Genomic DNA, 18,658 nt, shown 5'->3' on the forward strand with positions numbered 1-18,658 from the left:
GCGTTAAAGTGAATACTGATGAAACAATATCATTTTCAGAGCCTTGTGCTTCTCACTTGGCTTCTTCTCTCTGCACTACAAATACTTATGAGTCACCTAGTGATCAAGTCCGACTTCATACAGAGAAAGTCTTTTAGCTTTTATATTTAACCCATCCATTCTTCAGTCACGAAATTCTTTAGATTTCCTAACAGCTTTTTTTTTTCTTCTTCCCCCGTTGCTTTTAGCAGCTCTGTGCTTCAACAGCAAGTTCCCAGCAGTACTATTTAAAGTCAGGTAGAGCGAGGAAGCTTTCAAAATAACAGGTCTGACGGCACTTGAATTAGAGCTGGGAGCCCGTGGACGACCGAAGACTGTATCATCTCTTTAGGATGAAAAGTATTCAAAAGACTTAATCCCTGAGAGTTTTCAGAAAGGAGAAAAAAAAAAAAACGAGTTACTGGAAAGCACTTCAAACATCCAAACTTGAAAAATAAAACTTGTTTTAACTGATTGTGCTTCATCACAAACACGGGCTGCTATGGGAGACATACACGGATGAATATCCGCTGTAGCAGTGCAGCCAATGTGATCCGTCTATAATTATGAACAAAAAAACCCTTGTGGGTTCTTATTTTTATTACATCACTAAATGAATCATGCTCTATCACATTTATAATACTTTGCAAAGTCATGGCAACTAAATCCATTCAACCTTTCAGCCAGTTTAGTTCTACAAACCAGGTTTAATGTAATCACTATAATCATTCAAGTGTAAATAGATTTTAAGTGGTGTTCGTGTTGTGTCCTCTGCTGTTCATGATTTGTACTGATTATGATCATTATCCTCATGATTAGTATTATTACATTAGCATTCAAAAGAATCATCACAAATATTCATAAGCTGTCATGTTGTAGCTGGGGCTTAAAGGTGTTAAAACTTTCCACTGGATTTACGTTATTCATTTCGGAAAGCCTTCACCGTGAAACTCAGTCGACAGGCAGTAGGCTGCTGACACTGCAGATAGCGTCACTGCCTGGTTAGAGTTCCTTGTTGCTGACAGCGTGTCCAACGCTGTGTGAAAGCCTGCTGTGATGGGGAGGGACGCTACTGATGGAAACATGGACGCTAGTTTGGCTCGAGCTGATCTTCTGTGTTCAGAGGATATGAAGCAGACAGCACGGCGAACAGCATAGCATTAAAACAGCTTTGTGAAGACTTCGGTGTGCAGCGGTGGTTCTCATCTGTGTAGCGCCGAGGCCCAGGAGATTGCAGGGCTTTGTTCCAACCAATCACTTGAGCAGCAGATTTCACTGATTAGATCTTCCCCTTCATCTGAAACTGTAAAATCAAGCAGTGGCGTGTTTGATTGGAACAAAAGCTTACAAACTGCAAGATATGATAAAATGGCCAAGAAAACGTGACAGAATAAAAACAGCTAGGTGTGCAGACAAGTGTTGAGGGAGGAAAAAAGTGGCATAGAAGAGGACATAACATGGAGCAAAGACAACAGTCTAACATAATTATCGGTTTAATAACATTAAAAAAAAGTTATGGGGTTATTAAGAAATGCACATGACCAATGATCTCAGTTTTGAATTTACTTTGGACATGTCATAATTTTTTTTTTCATGAAGTTTTGCAGTGATAAATGTTTACCTACAGGTAGATATCAGCTGTGGGGCTGTAAAAATGTCTAGTGTTCTTTTCATGGTGTATATCTGAAAGTTTAAGTTACTTTAAACAAGAATTTGTTGGAGGACCACACTGAGATCTAACATGGACGATCCTAAGACCTCATCACTCGATGGCTTAGATACAGACATCAGATGAGGACCAGCAGTAAGTGACTGTGCGAGAAGTTTTAATGGTCTATTGTTGGTCACATACCTCTCTGCTTATCTTGCAGATCAGCAGGTATCTGTAGTTATTAGTCTGTTTACTTGCACAAAATTTAAATAGCCTCTATGCCAACTGTGGTTCGCACCAACACAACATTACTATTGAGGTGGAACAGGAAAGGTTGCCTGATTATTTCTGCGTATTAAAAAGCTGATAAGCATCACAAATTGCTCTATTATGTCTGACATTAATGATTCAATCTAGATACTTAGCTGGTTGAAAAACACACTACACTAGTGGGATGAAGAACACAAGAATAAAGGGAGCTGTGGGTGTCACTTTGCAAAAAATTAACAAAATGCATTAAAATTTCTCATTCTGGAATACAAGTGCTCTAAGCAATAAACCTCAGCATAGCATCAACCTCAGAATCACATCACACCTCCTACAGTTGCACACAGTGAGTCACTATCTTTATTTTCACACATGTACAAAATTAGGAAAATTAGGTTGTGATAATTTCCACATGTGGGACATACTACAAAAAAGGCTCTGTGTGGTTTAGATGAGGACACTGTTACAATAGAGTTTAAAGGAAGAAAAACATGTGACGCCCACTCACTAGTGGTGAATGTGCAGAACAATTAGATGCTCTGTTAAAACATCGAGACAGCCTGATATTACACTGACTTTGTAGCAGGGAGCTGGCAGGTTAAACACTGGCTCAGTGTTCAGTCTCGCTGTGTTACCTGCACCTCCGCTGGTTGAGCCCTAGAAAAATTCATGGCTGCAGTGCTTATGTGGAAATGGCTCAAGATACCCAACTGCCAATTGAAGAAATAAGGACAAAATGTCACCAGTGCGAAATAAACATGAAAACAGAGCCCTAAAAATCTCAAGACTGGAGAATATCCAGACTGATTCAGACTGAAGACAGTCTGAATTTCTCCAAAACAATTTGTCTGTACCCTACAGGTGAAATAACTGTACCTTGTCTGCAGCTTTGCCACAAAATAATGGTTTTAGGACTCAATAGGTGAATCATATCTGAGTGGAGATGTTTCGCAGCGGAAATGCTTAACTCACTTTTCAGCCCACTCGAATTTCAAGACTCTCTGTTCCTGCTGGAGTATTTAAAGGTCATACATTAATTAATGAACCTTTACAGTGAGTCACGAAGCAACGAGTACAGAGGAAAGAATATAAAGCAGAGAAAATATAGTAATAATAAATAGATACTGGAATTGTGAGTCAAAACCAGAGTAAAGAGAAAAATGGGGATGTACCTGACCTGCCAGAACATTAAAAGCCATCTTTCTCTTGAGCTGCCAAAACAGCTATGACCCTTTCAGGACCTCTGTGGGTGTCATGCACTATCTGGTACCATGGTACTTGCACCAGATCTTTTGGGTCCTGTGAATGTGGGAAATGGGACTGGCTAATGTCAGATGATTAGATGTTTTTACAGTTTAGTGAGGTGCTACTGGGGAGGCTAATATCTGTGAGTAGTACGAGTCAAAGTTACATGAATGCCAGGAGCCGATGTTTTCCCAGCAGAACACTGCACTGTTATGAAACCATCAATGTTATTCACCTCATCTGCTCTTAACCATGCCACAAACAGCCATAGTATTAAAACATGTGGCTTTAGTGGGTTACCAGGGTGATATATATATATATATAAAGTATCAAAAACGTAAATGTAATTATTGTGCTAACAGAGAGACAAGTGAAAAATGCATGTTGCAATTAAACACTAAACATATCTGACAAAATACATTATCCTGTAAGTGAGTTTAAAAATATTGTAACAGTAACAAACTTACTTGTAACTTTAATAAATTATATAAAATGAAAGATTCAGATACAAAAATATTTAATGGAGATTTTAAAAATTCCATCCACCTGTTAAACAGCTGCTTCTTTCTTTGCATTAAAAAAAACTTGAATGCTTCCTTTAGTTTCTTGTTTTTCTTAAATAGTCACATATTTTAGAGGGAGGCTATACACTAAGCACAGCCACCACAAAGTAAGACAGAAAAAAGGAAAGGCGGCACAAAAGGAAACAATTGTCTTGTTATAGTAAGCAAATATTTTCACTTGGCAAGGCAATGTAAGGTGACTCATTTATTAACGGTAAAACAGCTGAAAGTTGCCACTTTAAAAGGGTCAAGGCTACAGAAGACAACTACTACCACCACGCTGTGTTCTATATGTTAATTATCTTTCTAATTAAAACTCATCAAAAATAGTAGAACTTTAGCTGCATCAAACCATAGCTGCTGAGCAGAGCAGCTACCTTGATTAACAACGTATACAAAAGCTATTCATGCACAGAAAACAGCACACCAAAACCAAACCTCTGTTCAACATTCCCACCACACTATCCAATAGTTCAGTCACTGGAGCCAAGTGGATACTTTGTGATATTTCTTGAGAAAGCCAAGATCATGTTTCCCATTTTATTTTACTTTTCAATTTCATATTAATGAAGATATGACATGAATCGTCCAGTTTTGCTCCCAAAAATTCCTGGATCCAGATCGTGAATCACTCCAAAATCCACCTGCAAACTTTTAAGTAATTTCGCTAACAAATACACAGAGACACTGAATTAATCACATATACCCCTTGGTGGGCATAAAAATAAAGTTAATATGTGGCTTGCTTTAGACGATAACGATATGATCGGCCCTTGAAACGGTGCAAGGCAGATTTTCTCACAAGATTATTTCTAGTAATAACTGCATAATTAAAAGTTCTTTATTTGGTCCACGAGTGCACTTCAATGAAGGTAAAGAAGCAGTAACTCGGGCCACTAGATTCACTGTAGAGTATTGTAAGTCCCTGATATGAGGTATGAAGTGCAGCATAATGTGGAGACATAACAAAGTGGAGAGACCAAAGCAACAAACACTCGCTTTGAGTCTCGCAGATCCTCTGACACTGCAGAAATAATTGGCACATTGTGAAGGGCAGATATTTATGCCAGTTTAGCGGCAGACTGTCAGAGATGGATGGTGCTCTGCCTGCTGGTGACAGCTTCTGTTAAAGAGATCTCAGAATAGTGACTGCTCAGGTTTTCCCAAACAACAAAGTGCTTGGATAAATCTGAGAGAAAAACAATTCAGTGCTGCGCCTGTGAAGAGAAGGTTTTGACCTCCAAGCTCCTCTGGTGGATTCATCTAAAAAAGATCACTCATGCCTTGCTCATCAAATCATGTTTTTCAATTCATCTCCTGCTTAATACCGTATTCAGCCCTTTGACAACTGCCTTAGTTAGTTATTCAGCTCTCCTCTCTCTTTTATTGAAGTGTTTGAATGAGAAGCCCAAGGCGGGTCATAAACAATGATTCCACAGAAAGAGATCATTACTTTCCACAAAAGTAATGTGGAAGGTTTCTAAAACATTTCCAAGTGTAATCTCAACGTGTCATTTAAATCTCTGTCTGTTTCAGATCAATGCTGGTAGATCAAGGGTAGTCTGCTGCCACAACATGCCCACAAGCATCTCATCCTGTGTAGGATCAGAGTATTGAGCTTTTGCTTGAAAGCGTCCTTGATTCTGGCACTTGAGGCAAATGTCGTCTGTTTTAATAATGTGCATATGTTGTCCCTGAGCATAAACACAATTAAGTCAGTACTTATGAGCATCGAAAAGTTAGAAAACCAGAAGTACTACAATTATATGTGAAAAAGTATTTTTATTTAGGGGTGTTTAAGTATTGTATGTAAATGATTCACAGTGTTTGCAGTTGGTTGTCCAATTTTTGATTAATGAAAAATATGAATTATACACACATATAGCAGGTGTTCCAAAACTTTTAATGCACATCTTCAGCTAACACAGCCCAGCTGTTATTAAATTCAGAGTCGGTGCCAGAGCCTAAAAATATGCTTTAAAAGGGTGAAAGGCTCGTCTTACTTTATTGTTTCATTTACAAAAAAAGAAAAAAAAATCTGCAATCACATAATTCTATAAGTCACAAAACAGAGACTTTAAATTAACAACACAGTGGGAAATTTGGATATTCCCAAAGTCCACACATGAATAAATAGCCCCACTACACAATGTGACAGTTGGCGTTGCAGGATCTCCATTTGTTTAGCACTTTTCAAGTGAAATCATCCTTCCAAGCTAGCAGTACAAGCTAATGGATGAGCTCTTTTTAGTAACGATGAAACATGAGCGAGTAGTTTCTGAAGTCTGACTTGCATTCTTAAGGATATCCTCTCCAAAATCATCAGGGCAGAAGTAAATCTCCATCAGTAGGATCAGTGACCTTACTCAGAGCAGTTAACTGTATCACTGCAGAAACACTAAGTTACTATGAACTGGATAATTAACTTGTTTCTGCAATGCGATCTTCCATTACCAAACAAATATGACTGAATGTCCTGCTCAAGACAGCACAAACTGATCTGGATCCAGAGACACCATTTATACACGGTATGGAGGGAATTTTCTATCTTGGCTTTGGCTTCCAGTATACTGTTTCATGCTTGTGTAGAATCACCGGTGAAGTTTTCCTCCCCATATCAAGAAGGCACTCAAAGTTCTTAACACTGCCTTCGGGTCTGGAATGTCTTCACCACGAAGCGGTCAGTGAATCTGTCTCTTACCTGCCAATGTCATTCTCTTTGTACAGTGAACTCTGATAACAGAGCAGTTAAAAGAGCCAACAATGAGTACATTTTATTAGAAATGACCATACTTCAAAGGTTATAGTTGTAATTCATTTGATAAATACATCAAAAAATGAAACACAAACTACTTGCTTTTACTGTATTCAGACTACTTGTGCTTACTGACGTGTATGTCACCTCTGAAAACATATAATAAAGTCTACTTAAAATGAGAATAATTTGTGGCCTTTAAGAAATCCTCATCCTCGGTCTGTAAAAAAGTTGAGTTGTAAGTTTACTTTGTATATTTATGGATAGGCATTATTTTAAATGGCTTTAGGGAATTGAGAATGACTAAACCTGTATGCAAATTTAAATCACAGTAAGAATTAGGATTGGTTTTGTACAGAATACTTCTTCAGTAGTTATAAAATTTCCCTTTATATTTGTCCCCATAGTGTCTCCCTGAAACTATCTTATGAAACCAGATGCTGTTTTTTGGATAGGTAATAACTGCCAATGACTTTAGAGAGCCTCTCTGGCCCAACATGATATCACATGGAGCTAATCTAGATTCACACTCCAAATGTACTACAGCATGTGGGTTTAAATGAGGAAAAAACTGAAAAGACTGTGATTTATGTGGCATAAGTGGGTGGCACAGATGGTCATTAATCATAACTTTATCTAAACAGTCTAAAATTACTTATTATTACAAACAGCTGCTGCAATTGAAAAGTAGTGAAAAGTTTGTGGCAGGTTTTTTTGCTAATAGAGAGACTGGCAGGCTGCTGATGAAGATCAAGGTGGAGAATAAGCTCAGACTCAGAAGACAATGTGACAGACCAAAAGATCTTTGAGACAAAAAGATAAAAGGGGTGAACAGGTAAAGTCTAACCAACTTGTCTAATTGCCAGTGTCTCTGCTGGCTGGAAATGAAGGGGAAAGAATCAAACTGTGTTGCCTAAGGTGGAAAGTTCCATGCTTAAGAAGAAAAGGGTGACCATGCTCTTGTAAAACGGAGACAGAGATTAAATACTGGATGGCTGAGAAGGACACCGTCAAATGAAAAATTTAAAGTTTCCACCAAACTCTACATGGAGAAACTAAGCAGACCCTTGCTGCTTCTATAGGAATTAAGAGACTGATGCTGCTACTGATTTACTGATCATCAGTAACTGTGACCACCTTTATAAAACTACAAGTTTTGGTACTTTGTTGGACTGGAGCATTCAGTTGTGTTTTAAAGGTCAGAGGAAGCAATCCTTAAAAAAATAGGCATTTTAAATTTAAAGTTAATGACAAAACAATTAGAAAAAGATTCTTCTCTGTAAAAAGAAAGTGGCAGGTTGGAAAAGTAGCATCTGAACAAACTCATAATTTCTGAAACAATGTCCTTTAGACGGACAAGACCAAAGTAGAGATATCCGGCCACACACCAACACCATAGCAACACTTCATATCAACTGTCAACATGGTTGTGGTGGAAGTATGATGATTTGAGCCAAAGGACCCTGCAGACGTGAACTAGTCTGCATACCAAAGTATTCTGTTATTCAAAAGGGATACCCGTCTGTCTGACAAAACAGGAACTATTTTCTGGGAACTATTTCTGACAGCTGTCAAGCAGTCCCTTAGCTGCATCAATTAATAATAGAGAATTAATAGTGTATCAAAGTACTATATGCTTACATTCTAATCTAATAGCTACACAAATGTAAAATAGTATCAACCTGTATGGGTTAATAGACAAATATATGCTAAATAACTTCAACCTGAAGCCTGTCAACTGAGCACGTAAGCATGAAGTGGGACTGAGAACTGCACACGTACCACCGTTTACACACACATTAGAAGTAAAATAGACAACCCTGCATGCTCCAAGCATGAATCCTGGGATTATCTGTTTGCACTAATCATTATAAAGCCGCGGTAAATCAATGATGATATTTTTTAAATAACAGCTGCTTGACAAACATTTCAATATTTACTCAGACAATTTCTCAGGTAAAACCAGGTGCAGTGTACAACGACACTAGCTAAACCTGATTAAATTTGTTGTGTTAAAGTACAAGTACATTGTAGATTACAATACACATGAGCATCTTAGACTCCTCGGTGTCTGTGTTCTGGCCTTAAACACTGATGTATTGACAACAGCTGGTAGCTTTCCTCTGAAATATCACCCGTGGCAGCCTCTGATTGGAGAGCCCAATAGGAATATCTGTCCATCTGCAGAGGCTAATCAAATACCAAGATAATGCAAATGACAACAGGGGGTCAAAACTCAAACCTGCAACCCCCTCACAGATTTAATGAGTTTTCTGTTTGTCTCACCTTTTTACACAGCTGCACAGACACAAACAAGTCTGAACTTATACTAGTCAGCCTTTCTCCTCTATGCTCAGATATTAAATTATCTGAACACAGGGACGAATTCATTTATTATTTCTTAACAGGCTGCACGTGAAACATTAAATATAATAGTTTTTTTTCTGTTTTACGTGCATATATCTTACATTTGTTGTATCAGTGTATTCTCTTTTCTTGAGTTAGTTAATTTCAGTATGCGGCTGTTTTAAAAACACATTTTAAATCTGTTTAATTAGTCAACACCTTACACGCCTTTTCCCTCAAGCCAGGAAAACCTTTAGATGGAGTGGAAACAGCTTAATAGTTTACTTTGTTTTCCACAAACACACAGTTGTCAGCTGTAAAGCACCGTGTGATGGATCTGCGTTAAAAGCACTTTAGGAATAAATCTGACTTGACATGACCTCGTGTGACCATTAAACTAATTACACTTGTAAAGCTAAAGAATCCAATACCTCTTTGTCTTTCCCTTATACCAGACTACTTGTGTTTTCTCTGTGAAGAAGACAGCGTTTTATCTACAGTGTAAATTGATGAATGATGTCTGGTTTTGATTGGTCTGCTGTATTAAGTTATGAATGGAGGAATTACCAAGATCATAGTTTATTATTGTTTCATGCATAATTCTCATGATCAGCGCGTATATATTGTCCAGTTTGCACATGCCTGTATTGTTAACCTCTTGGATCTATCCCTGAATAATGCATGAAGGTTAGTTTCCATAATTGTCACTTTTCACACAGAAGGAAATTATCAGCTTCAGATGTATTTCCACTAGTATGCAATTTAGGCGAGGGAGCTCTCTTTATAGTTTCCATATGAAGCAACAAAGAGCATCACCTTGCTACCAGTAAATCTACCGGACTATTAACTCCACTATTCTTACACTATTCTTACACTATTCTTTTGACTGTCAGATTTAAAATTGATTCATATCTGATCCTGCTGCATAAGACAGTTGCCCACTGTGCCCACTGGTCAGGTAAGGAAAAAAAAAAAGATGTGTCCTATCGCGATGTTTGTCCCTATGCAAAAAGAACCATCAAAAGCTGTTGTTGCTAAGAAAGCTGAGGTGATGTTTTAGTGTCGAACAGTCTGTATTTAATTATTTTTATTTAATGTTTTTTATATTAATTGAGTTGATTTAATTTTTTTGCAAAGATTTGTTGGCTTGACAACCTCAGCACGACTAACAAAAAAGCGGCTGGAATAAACTGTTAAACCATTAGTCATGTGAATGTGCCAGTGTTCATCACATTAGGGCCACTCAGAGAGCTTGCTGGTATTTTTATATTTGACATCATTTGTCCCCACAGTAGTGTTCTCACAGATATTAAGGTAAAACTACTACTACTACACACACACACACTTTTAAATAAGAACTGGTGGATTTTTAGGGTTTTTACAGCTCATTGCAGCTTTTATAATGATGATATTTAACCTTTGTTTCATAAGCATTGTTGCTTAACAATTTATGGTGTGCTGACTACAATGTAAATACAACCAATAAAGTCTATCCCATAAAACTAACTTGGCCATAAATGTAAAATAACTTAAACAAAAGGTACAAATGATATTAAAGGGGAGTTATATCAGAGTTGACGCCAATTAGACACATTTTTCAGCTTCTGAAATATCAACTCTTTGATATCCAAGATTTCAAAGCAACATTAGACAACTTTCACATCTCTGCAGACACTAAATCACCTGTGATCAAAACTGGAGCTACAACTGTCCAAAAGAGAAAAAAAAAGAAGCACAAAGATAATAATTTAATATAGTATGGCAATCAGTCTGGAAAATAATGGCTGCATATACTCCATAAAGCACACCATGGTGACAAAGGGAAGAGAAGCTATCAAGATGAATTTAACTAACAGGATTATGATAGGCTGTTAAAGACAAAAGGGTTGAAAAAAATCCAGTTTTACAGGTGATCTTTGAAGTTTTTGTAAGATAGTTACTTTATTTTAATGATCCTATAGTTTGCATGCATGAGGGATTTTTCTGACTTGACATGTTTCAACTGTTCTAATTACATCTGTAAGGCTGAATACCTACTATCAAGTGTTTTCTATACATTCAAAGTAATTCTGTCTTACAGTGTACATTTGTAGAATTGCCACCCCAGGATTGTATGCCTCTGTCAACTGAAGGCAAAGTTTACATCCTACCATTCCTGCGTTTTGGTGTTGAATAATAGCAAGAAAAGTATTTTTTCAGAAGTTCCTGAGAGATCACATTCAGAAGAACAGAAAGGACTTACAGTAAGCTCAGTCTTTAAACTTGAAAATCAACTCAGTTCATCCTTCAGTTGCAAGTTTCTCAATATCCGGCCTGCAGGCATGTGACAACACTTTGTAACTTCCCATATGGAAAAGATATATATAAATCTTGTATCTGAGTTTGTATCTGTCTTGTGTGAAACTTGTATGAAAAGCATACAAGAATGAAAACAGATATAAGATCCCTTGAAAAATTATATAATGAAACTTGTATGTTTTGGATACTTACTAAAACAATATATGAAAGTAATGAGAAAGTGGCCACTTTCATGAGTAAATCATATAAGTTTTTACTATTTCTTTTCCATATGAGTTGTAACAAGACCAAGACAAAAAGCACAAGGAACAAGTAGATCCATAGGTTCAAGTTCCATTTTTTTTCTTGCAGTCTGTGGTGTCAATAAAATAATATTTGCAGGACAATGGGATGGATGGATAATTGCCAATGAGGGAAAATGCTACCTGCTGCCATACTGGATGCTAGTGCAAAGGAATAAAAACCTATTAAAACAAATGAATGACTCCCTCCATTGTAATGGCTGTATAGACCCTACATAATAGGCGGACATAAAACAAGAGGTTACTCTGAAGCCTCAGCTTGGCGTTTTCCCCATTTCCATCATTTTGTTTTCATACCAGACATGACAAGCAGGGAGTAGACCTGCCTGAGAATTCGAGAGATTTGCAGCACTTAGAATGCCATAATAGGACCATGACTGACAAAATAAGCATCATGTTAGATTTAATAACACTTGTAAATAGCCACCGAGCCCATAAAGCTATTAGGAAAGTGTTTCCTGACGTCAGAATAGAAAAGGTAACAAATAGCTGAGTTCCAGCAAAACTTTACAGGTAAAAGCCACCAGTCTAAACTAGACAAGTTTTACAAACAGAAAGAGCATCTTCTTTTTAATATATTTAAAAAAAAAAAAAAATCTTCTCTAGTTGTAAAAACAGGTTTGGTTATATAGAAGTGACACTTAGCAAAGATGCAGGTTTAAGGCTATTCTTTGTGGTCTTTGACTAAATAAATAGACCATTAATATGCTGAAATCACTGATATCAATAGAATGACATTTGTGTATTTGCCACACCTTAAGTGCCAATGAAAATTGACAATCATGCATTTTAAAGCTCCCTTGTGAATTTTAATTGGGTGTCCCCTTATGTGTGAAATGGATGTGTATTTGTTTTAGAAATAGAGGTTTGTGTTTGTGGAATGAAGGCTTTGTGAGCTGACACCTCACATTAGCCTCAGGCTCATAGAGGCAGCCAGTTCAGGAAAAATAGACAGTCAGCTTCTATTTGCTCACTTAACTGGTATCTAAATAAAGGGGACAATCTCATGGGAAAAGCAGAACAGGTCAAGAATGCAGTCTTCAGATATCCAAGACAGACAACAGCATGTGTAGTAAAGTCTGTCTTTTCCCGTCTTTCTCTTTCGTAATGTAGTAGTGCAACCTTGTCTGCCTGTCAGCTGACATCCCTTTGAACTCACTCCAAAAGGGTCTGCTATATCTAACTCATAGCACCATTTTGCCCGCGGTAGAGCTTCAAAGGCTTCAAAGCATAGGAGTGACTTCTGACCTCACCAAGTATGATCCTCTGATGCATGACAGGCGGGGCGGAGGAAGTGTCGTACTGTAGGGATCGCATCTAAACGCACCGGGTCTGGCAGGTGACGGTGTGGGACAGTTTGTGCGTGATGTGTGACCGGATTGCAAAGTTGAAGCGTGTGTTGTTTGGGAACTCTAATTACCCACAGGAAAATACAACACACTAACAACTGGTCATAGACCCCAAAGACAGATTTTGACATTTCTAAGAAGGTCAACGTTAATTAGAGTGTGTGATTCCATTCACGAAGAGGAATTAGAAGAGTTTGTTTAGACTGTAAAAGCTTCCAAATACGAATACGATGATTATCAGTGTCCTCAAGTTACATGCTGACAGTTGACAGTTACCTTATCAATTAATAAAGGTATTAAAACAAAAAACCTGGTGATGTGGATAATGGTTTTAGATGTTTTCCCCTCATCAAATTTCAGGATCAAAAATTATGTTTTACATTTACATAATTGCAAATGTAATGTATTTGGTTTACGTAGTGTTTTATAGAACAAAGATTTATTTTAAGATTTTCCCTTATGCTTGTGATTATAGAATAAACAGCAACTAATTTATTCATAAATACATTACAGCTGCACTTATTACTTTCATAACCGATTAATCTACCATTTCTTCTAAGATTAATCAACTATTTATTATGCAAATGTCTCAAAATGATGAAAAATGACTACACCTGAGGTGAAATTTATCTCTTCAGAAAAAAGTGCAAGTAGAAAAGGCATGTTTGTCACTTCTGGAACTAATAATTAATCAGTTAATTAAATTATTCTTGTCAGCACTAATAGAAATTATGATTGGTTTGAACCCTAGTGTATCAAGGCAGACGCAGATGCAATATGAGGAACAAAAATGGCATGATAGTGGATGAAAGGGTAAAAGAACAACTCTCCCTGCTTTCAAGCCAAGAGACAGAGAGTAAAGATAGTATCACCATTACTCCTCTTCCTTCATCGCAGCATCACAGGATATAAACTATTAAGAGCTGACAGGATAAATTATTAAGGGCTCCATTTGCATGGCTCCATTTTCCCCCTGAATAAAAAAGAAAAAGAAAAAAGCAGACACTGACATCATGACTTATACATACAAGTTTTGCGCGCAGAGTCCTCAACAAAGAGCGAAGAGATGTCCTCGTCCACGCCGGCCTCATTTTTGGCGATGCAGGTATAGGCGCCGGTGTCCTCAAAGTGTACGTTGCTGATGTGAACCTCGCTTCCATTAGCTGCGAGGGACAACAGAACAGGAGGGAAAGACAAAAATAAAAAAGACAATTTTACTTCAGGAAAGAGATAAAAGGTGACTTCAATGTTACCATCCTCTGCTACCATTATATAACAGTTATGTGTTTGGAAGAAGGGTGAAAGGTTTGTTTCGGGGAGATTTCAAAAAGGTGGGAGTTCAAAGTTAGAATGTGGCACATGCTGTGTTTCTGTGAGATCTGGGACAGTTTTCCGCTCTGTAGTTTTTGAAAGCAACTTGAGGGGAAAAGCAATCTTCACTATTTATTCTGAGAATCAAGTGACACTTGATAACTTTACTTCTGAGCGTTCGATATAGAATTTGGACAAAAGACTTTGACGTTGTGAATCTTTTGGTGACATCAATCTAACAATGCCTCCGGTTCAAACAAACAGCTTTACAGTAAAATTAGTCACAAGAACCAACCAAGCAGCCACTGAACTAACAGGACAAATGTGTGAGAATATCAGAAAAACATGTGATCATCTATGTCACCCAGTCCTCTTTGATACATGAAGTGATGGCAACCATGGTCAGATATTAGCATAAAAAGTGTGAGAGTGGTGGTAAAAACAATTACAGAAAAAGTAAATACACAGGTGCACTTTCAGTAAACTCATTACTCCTGTTTACCTTGCAGAGTGAGCTGTTTGGACAGCTTGGTTGTGATGTCCATGCCATTCTTGAGCCAGGACAGCTGGGGGCTGGGGATGCCCTCTGCATGGCAGCGGAGGCTGGCAGTGACACCCGGCTCCCTGGCTTGGCTCTCTGGATAAACTCGGATGACAGGAGGAACTGAAAGATGGTGTAAGAGAAAAGAGACAGACAGCATACAGAAATGAATTAATGCTTCTGCATCCCTTACTGCTGTTTACATTAGAATCAGTTGAGGAGCTGAATAACCTTATTGAACAAGACGTTTTCAAGAAGACAACAAGTTCTGAACTTATGGCTCAGAATTAGCATAAACTATCAATAGGATTGAGTGCATTTGCAGCATTACCGAATGCCTTTAGATAAGGTTAATGTGCTCCACAAAGCCAAACAAATCAGATAGATAAATAAGGGAGGGAACCTCTGTTCACTTGGTAGCTATTGATTTTCTGTAACCTCCTGTCAGGAAGGAGATGAGGGGATAAAAGAAGAGAAAACAAAATGTGTACAGAAATAAAAAAAAATAAATAAAAAAGGTAAAAGCTAAATGTCGCTCTTCTCTGCAAACTGTTCCAAAAGCTGACTTGGCACATTTCTGCACACAGTGCTACTGTCATGCTGCCGTTTCCCTTGTTTACCCTACCCTGAAGCAAAGACAAACAAAAATATCTCTCCGACATATTGTACTTCCAAGAACCATAAATTAACATAAATCTATAAAACACACAAATATATTAATAATATGCATTTATGCATTGGCTGAGAATTATGTCACAAATTTTGCTCTACACCCGGGGGCCAACTTGTTAGAGCCCTGCTCCACAAAACATGGAAAATATCAGAAGAATGAATTTGAATAATCCTTTATAGACGGAAGACTTCTCTGAATAGCATAACAATGATAAATCCTTTCAGAGGCATAGCAGTATGTCTGAGGAGACTCTTTCACTGGAATGGTGACTCAAACTTGGACAGTGACAATGAACTGTTTACAGAGCATCCATAAAAATACAGCATGATTCATTCCACAACAGCCTGTCACATATAAGGATGACAACCTGGCAGCAGTTAAAGTAGAGACATCAAATCTCTCCATCTTGCCATCTTGTTTTGAGCGATCCTTTTTGAGCCTCTGTGGCCCAAATCAGCACCTCCTTTTTCCCCCCTCTCTTTTCTGAAACAGACTTCAGAGATGTGAGCGGAGGATGGAAGCAAGACTCTTGGCAGAAGCAGAGAAGGCAGACGTGCTGTAGAGACCATTTCCTGTGGGCACTGGGTTAGAGGAAGTCTTTACTCAGCCAGGTGAGTGAAAGGACTGAAGATTACTGCCATGGCCATCTGGTAACCACAGCACTCCCGGGCTTTGGAGCTCCCGTCAACCCAACTGCCAACACACTGTCCACAGTGGGCCACAAAGGTTCTTATGGCACTCAGGTTACCTTACCAATCACAGCCACACAGACACACCACTTATGCCAATGCCTCTTAGCAGTTACAATGCTGATTGCATAGAACTCTGGGAGACAATTATTTTGTACAATCATTTGAATAAAGTTTATTACTCAGGCTTAATATCCTCACAGATGCGCACACAATCCCCCAAAAGATCTGTTTCTTTCTTTTGTGTGTGTGTGTGTGTGTTTGTGTGTGTGAGAGAGAGAAAGAGTTGGGGTGGGGTGAAGAGCATACGTTTTACAATCCTCCTTGCTTATCTGTTTTTGTGCCATATGCTTACTGTAAATCACTCTGTGAGTGCCTTGTTTGGTGAAACAACTTTTTTACTCGGTAAATACAAGCTGTTTAAAAAGGAAGTTCAAATCTACACCTGTGTCCTTATATCAATCATCCTGAATACACCAACCATAAAAATCATTTTTTAAATATCACATTTTATGTGACTTTTATGTCAATTAGCACGTTACGATTGGAGTCTCACTACTACACCTCTAAAAAGCATAACAATCATATGTGATTCATATTTGGTCAGTGCTCTGGTTTATCTGACCGACGTAGGACAGTTTTCCAATTTCATTGTACTACTATACTATGTATGACTGTGCAATGACAATAAAGAGTTATCTTATCTTATCTTATCTCTTTTTGCAGCCATAAACTGTTCCTATAACTCCTGCTACATTCCAATTGCACCCTGAAAGTCCTGTTCTGACCATGTGCAGTTTTACCATGAACCTCAAAACTTGAACAAAGCACAAACATGTAAAATAGTCAGATGTCTATTCATATTAATGTACAGAATTCACCTGCTTGCTGCTACTACTGCACATTCACCCAGTGTATATACTATATGTATGTATATATATATATATATATATATATATATATAATGTTCTTCCTCTACACCCCCCCCAATTTTTGCACATGTCGAGGAGCGTGTCAGGCTACATTTCACTGTGTGTTATACTTGTATAACTATGCATGTGACAAATAAAGAACCTTGAACATCAGATTTTGTATGAAACTGACCCCATTTTTAAAATCGTCCGTGGAGACGAGTCAGCTGCAGAAAGCGTGACCATGAACATGGTTGTTATTTGTTTTCAATGTTCACAGGGCTGTTCAACGTAACTATGTACCCCACAATCAAACAGTCAATGGCAAGCTCTACGGTAATGTCCAGAAGTGCAGGAAAACAAGCTTAACTGTGACACAAACCATCATCTCAATGTGGAGCTACACCTGCAACATGTGCATGTGATGCACCTGGCAAGGAGCAAGAACGAGATATCCAACAAGCAATCCAAACAGCAGAGAGTTTGTTTTTATATATATATATATATATATATTTATTAGGGGTGCAACGATACTTGTATCGATATTGAACCTTTCGATACAGTGCTTTCGGTTCAGTACGCATATGTATCGAACAATACAAAATTTTTAATTTATTTTATCAACTTTTCTTCTGACGATGCTGTCTGTGTTGAGAGTTCAGTGGATCTGCGTTCGACTACTCCGCCTAGGCTGCACTGTCGAGCGCAGATCCACTGAGCGCAGTGCAAGCTAGCAAGACAGAAGCTAAGCTCGTTGCAACATGGCAAATTGAACCTCCCCCACCCTCATTCAGATCTGGCCTTTGGAACTATTTTGGTCTTCATGTGAAGTATGATCCTGAAGGTAAGCGCGTCATGGACAAAAGTAAAACAGTATGTCGGATGCAATGCTCAATTACATGGTGGGAACTATTGCGTTAGCGCAGTTTGCTCGTTAACGTGTTGACGCCGTCCAGCCCCATGCACGGGGCGATCCGCGGTAGCTCGTTAACGGAGATTTGCCGTGTTGTGGCGTTAACGTCATTTCAGGTTAACGCTGACAGCACTAGTGGGAACACAATGAATATGACTGCATATTTACTCCGACATCATCCTAGTGCAAAGACAAGCAGACAAAAACAACAAGCACACATGCTACAAACTTTACCCGAGTCATTTAGACCAGCGGCCCCCAACCCCCGATGTTTAATATGCTGCTGAGAATATAGCCCAGAAGAAGCGTATAGTATAGCTTTTATTTTGGAAAGAGACATTTCTCTATAATAAACTCTCTTTTCCAAAGATGAGTGATTTCTCGATCAGATAGATTTATTATTTTATCCCTTTGTTGTTTCAGCAACATTAAATTTAAAAACTGTACGTTTGAGTTCAAATGTATATTTATAATCCCATCTAGCATCAATGTAGAATTTAAGAGTCCAGCTTTGTAATACTTTGTAAAGTGTGTACAAACACACCTGCAGTGAGATTATAATTGACATTTTGAAATACCAAGTCATGTCTGGCATCATATTAGGTTTCAGAAGCTTGCAACCTTTATCTTTCTGAGTTATAATACTTCAGGTGGCATTTATTAAAATTCTTTTGATAAATTAATAAATAATTTTAAAATAATCATATGAAGGGGAATGCATTGCATAGCTAATACATCAAGCACACGAGAAGGATCTAATTAACCAGGTTTCTTTATGTACAGTGCTAATGTCATTGTCATATCATTGTCATTGCAAGTGTAAATT

General features: G+C 38.0%; 1 protein-coding gene across 4 annotated transcripts in view; it reads right to left on the bottom strand.

Annotated features, from left to right (window-relative positions):
* Positions 1–18,658, bottom strand: part of fstl5 (follistatin-like 5) — a 198,847-nt gene that overhangs the window by 26,445 nt on the left and 153,744 nt on the right. For all 4 annotated transcript variants that reach the window (XM_026182979.1, XM_026182971.1, XM_026182987.1 and 1 more), the window contains 2 exons: positions 14,608–14,769; positions 13,823–13,957 (listed from right to left, as the gene is read on the bottom strand). In XM_026182979.1, coding sequence (XP_026038764.1) covers positions 13,823–13,957; positions 14,608–14,769 — 297 coding nt within the window. The remainder of the gene's footprint in view (positions 1–13,822; positions 13,958–14,607; positions 14,770–18,658) is intronic.

Source organism: Astatotilapia calliptera, chromosome 2 (assembly GCF_900246225.1).
Source record: "Astatotilapia calliptera chromosome 2, fAstCal1.2, whole genome shotgun sequence".
Taxonomy (NCBI): Eukaryota; Metazoa; Chordata; class Actinopteri; order Cichliformes; family Cichlidae; genus Astatotilapia; species Astatotilapia calliptera.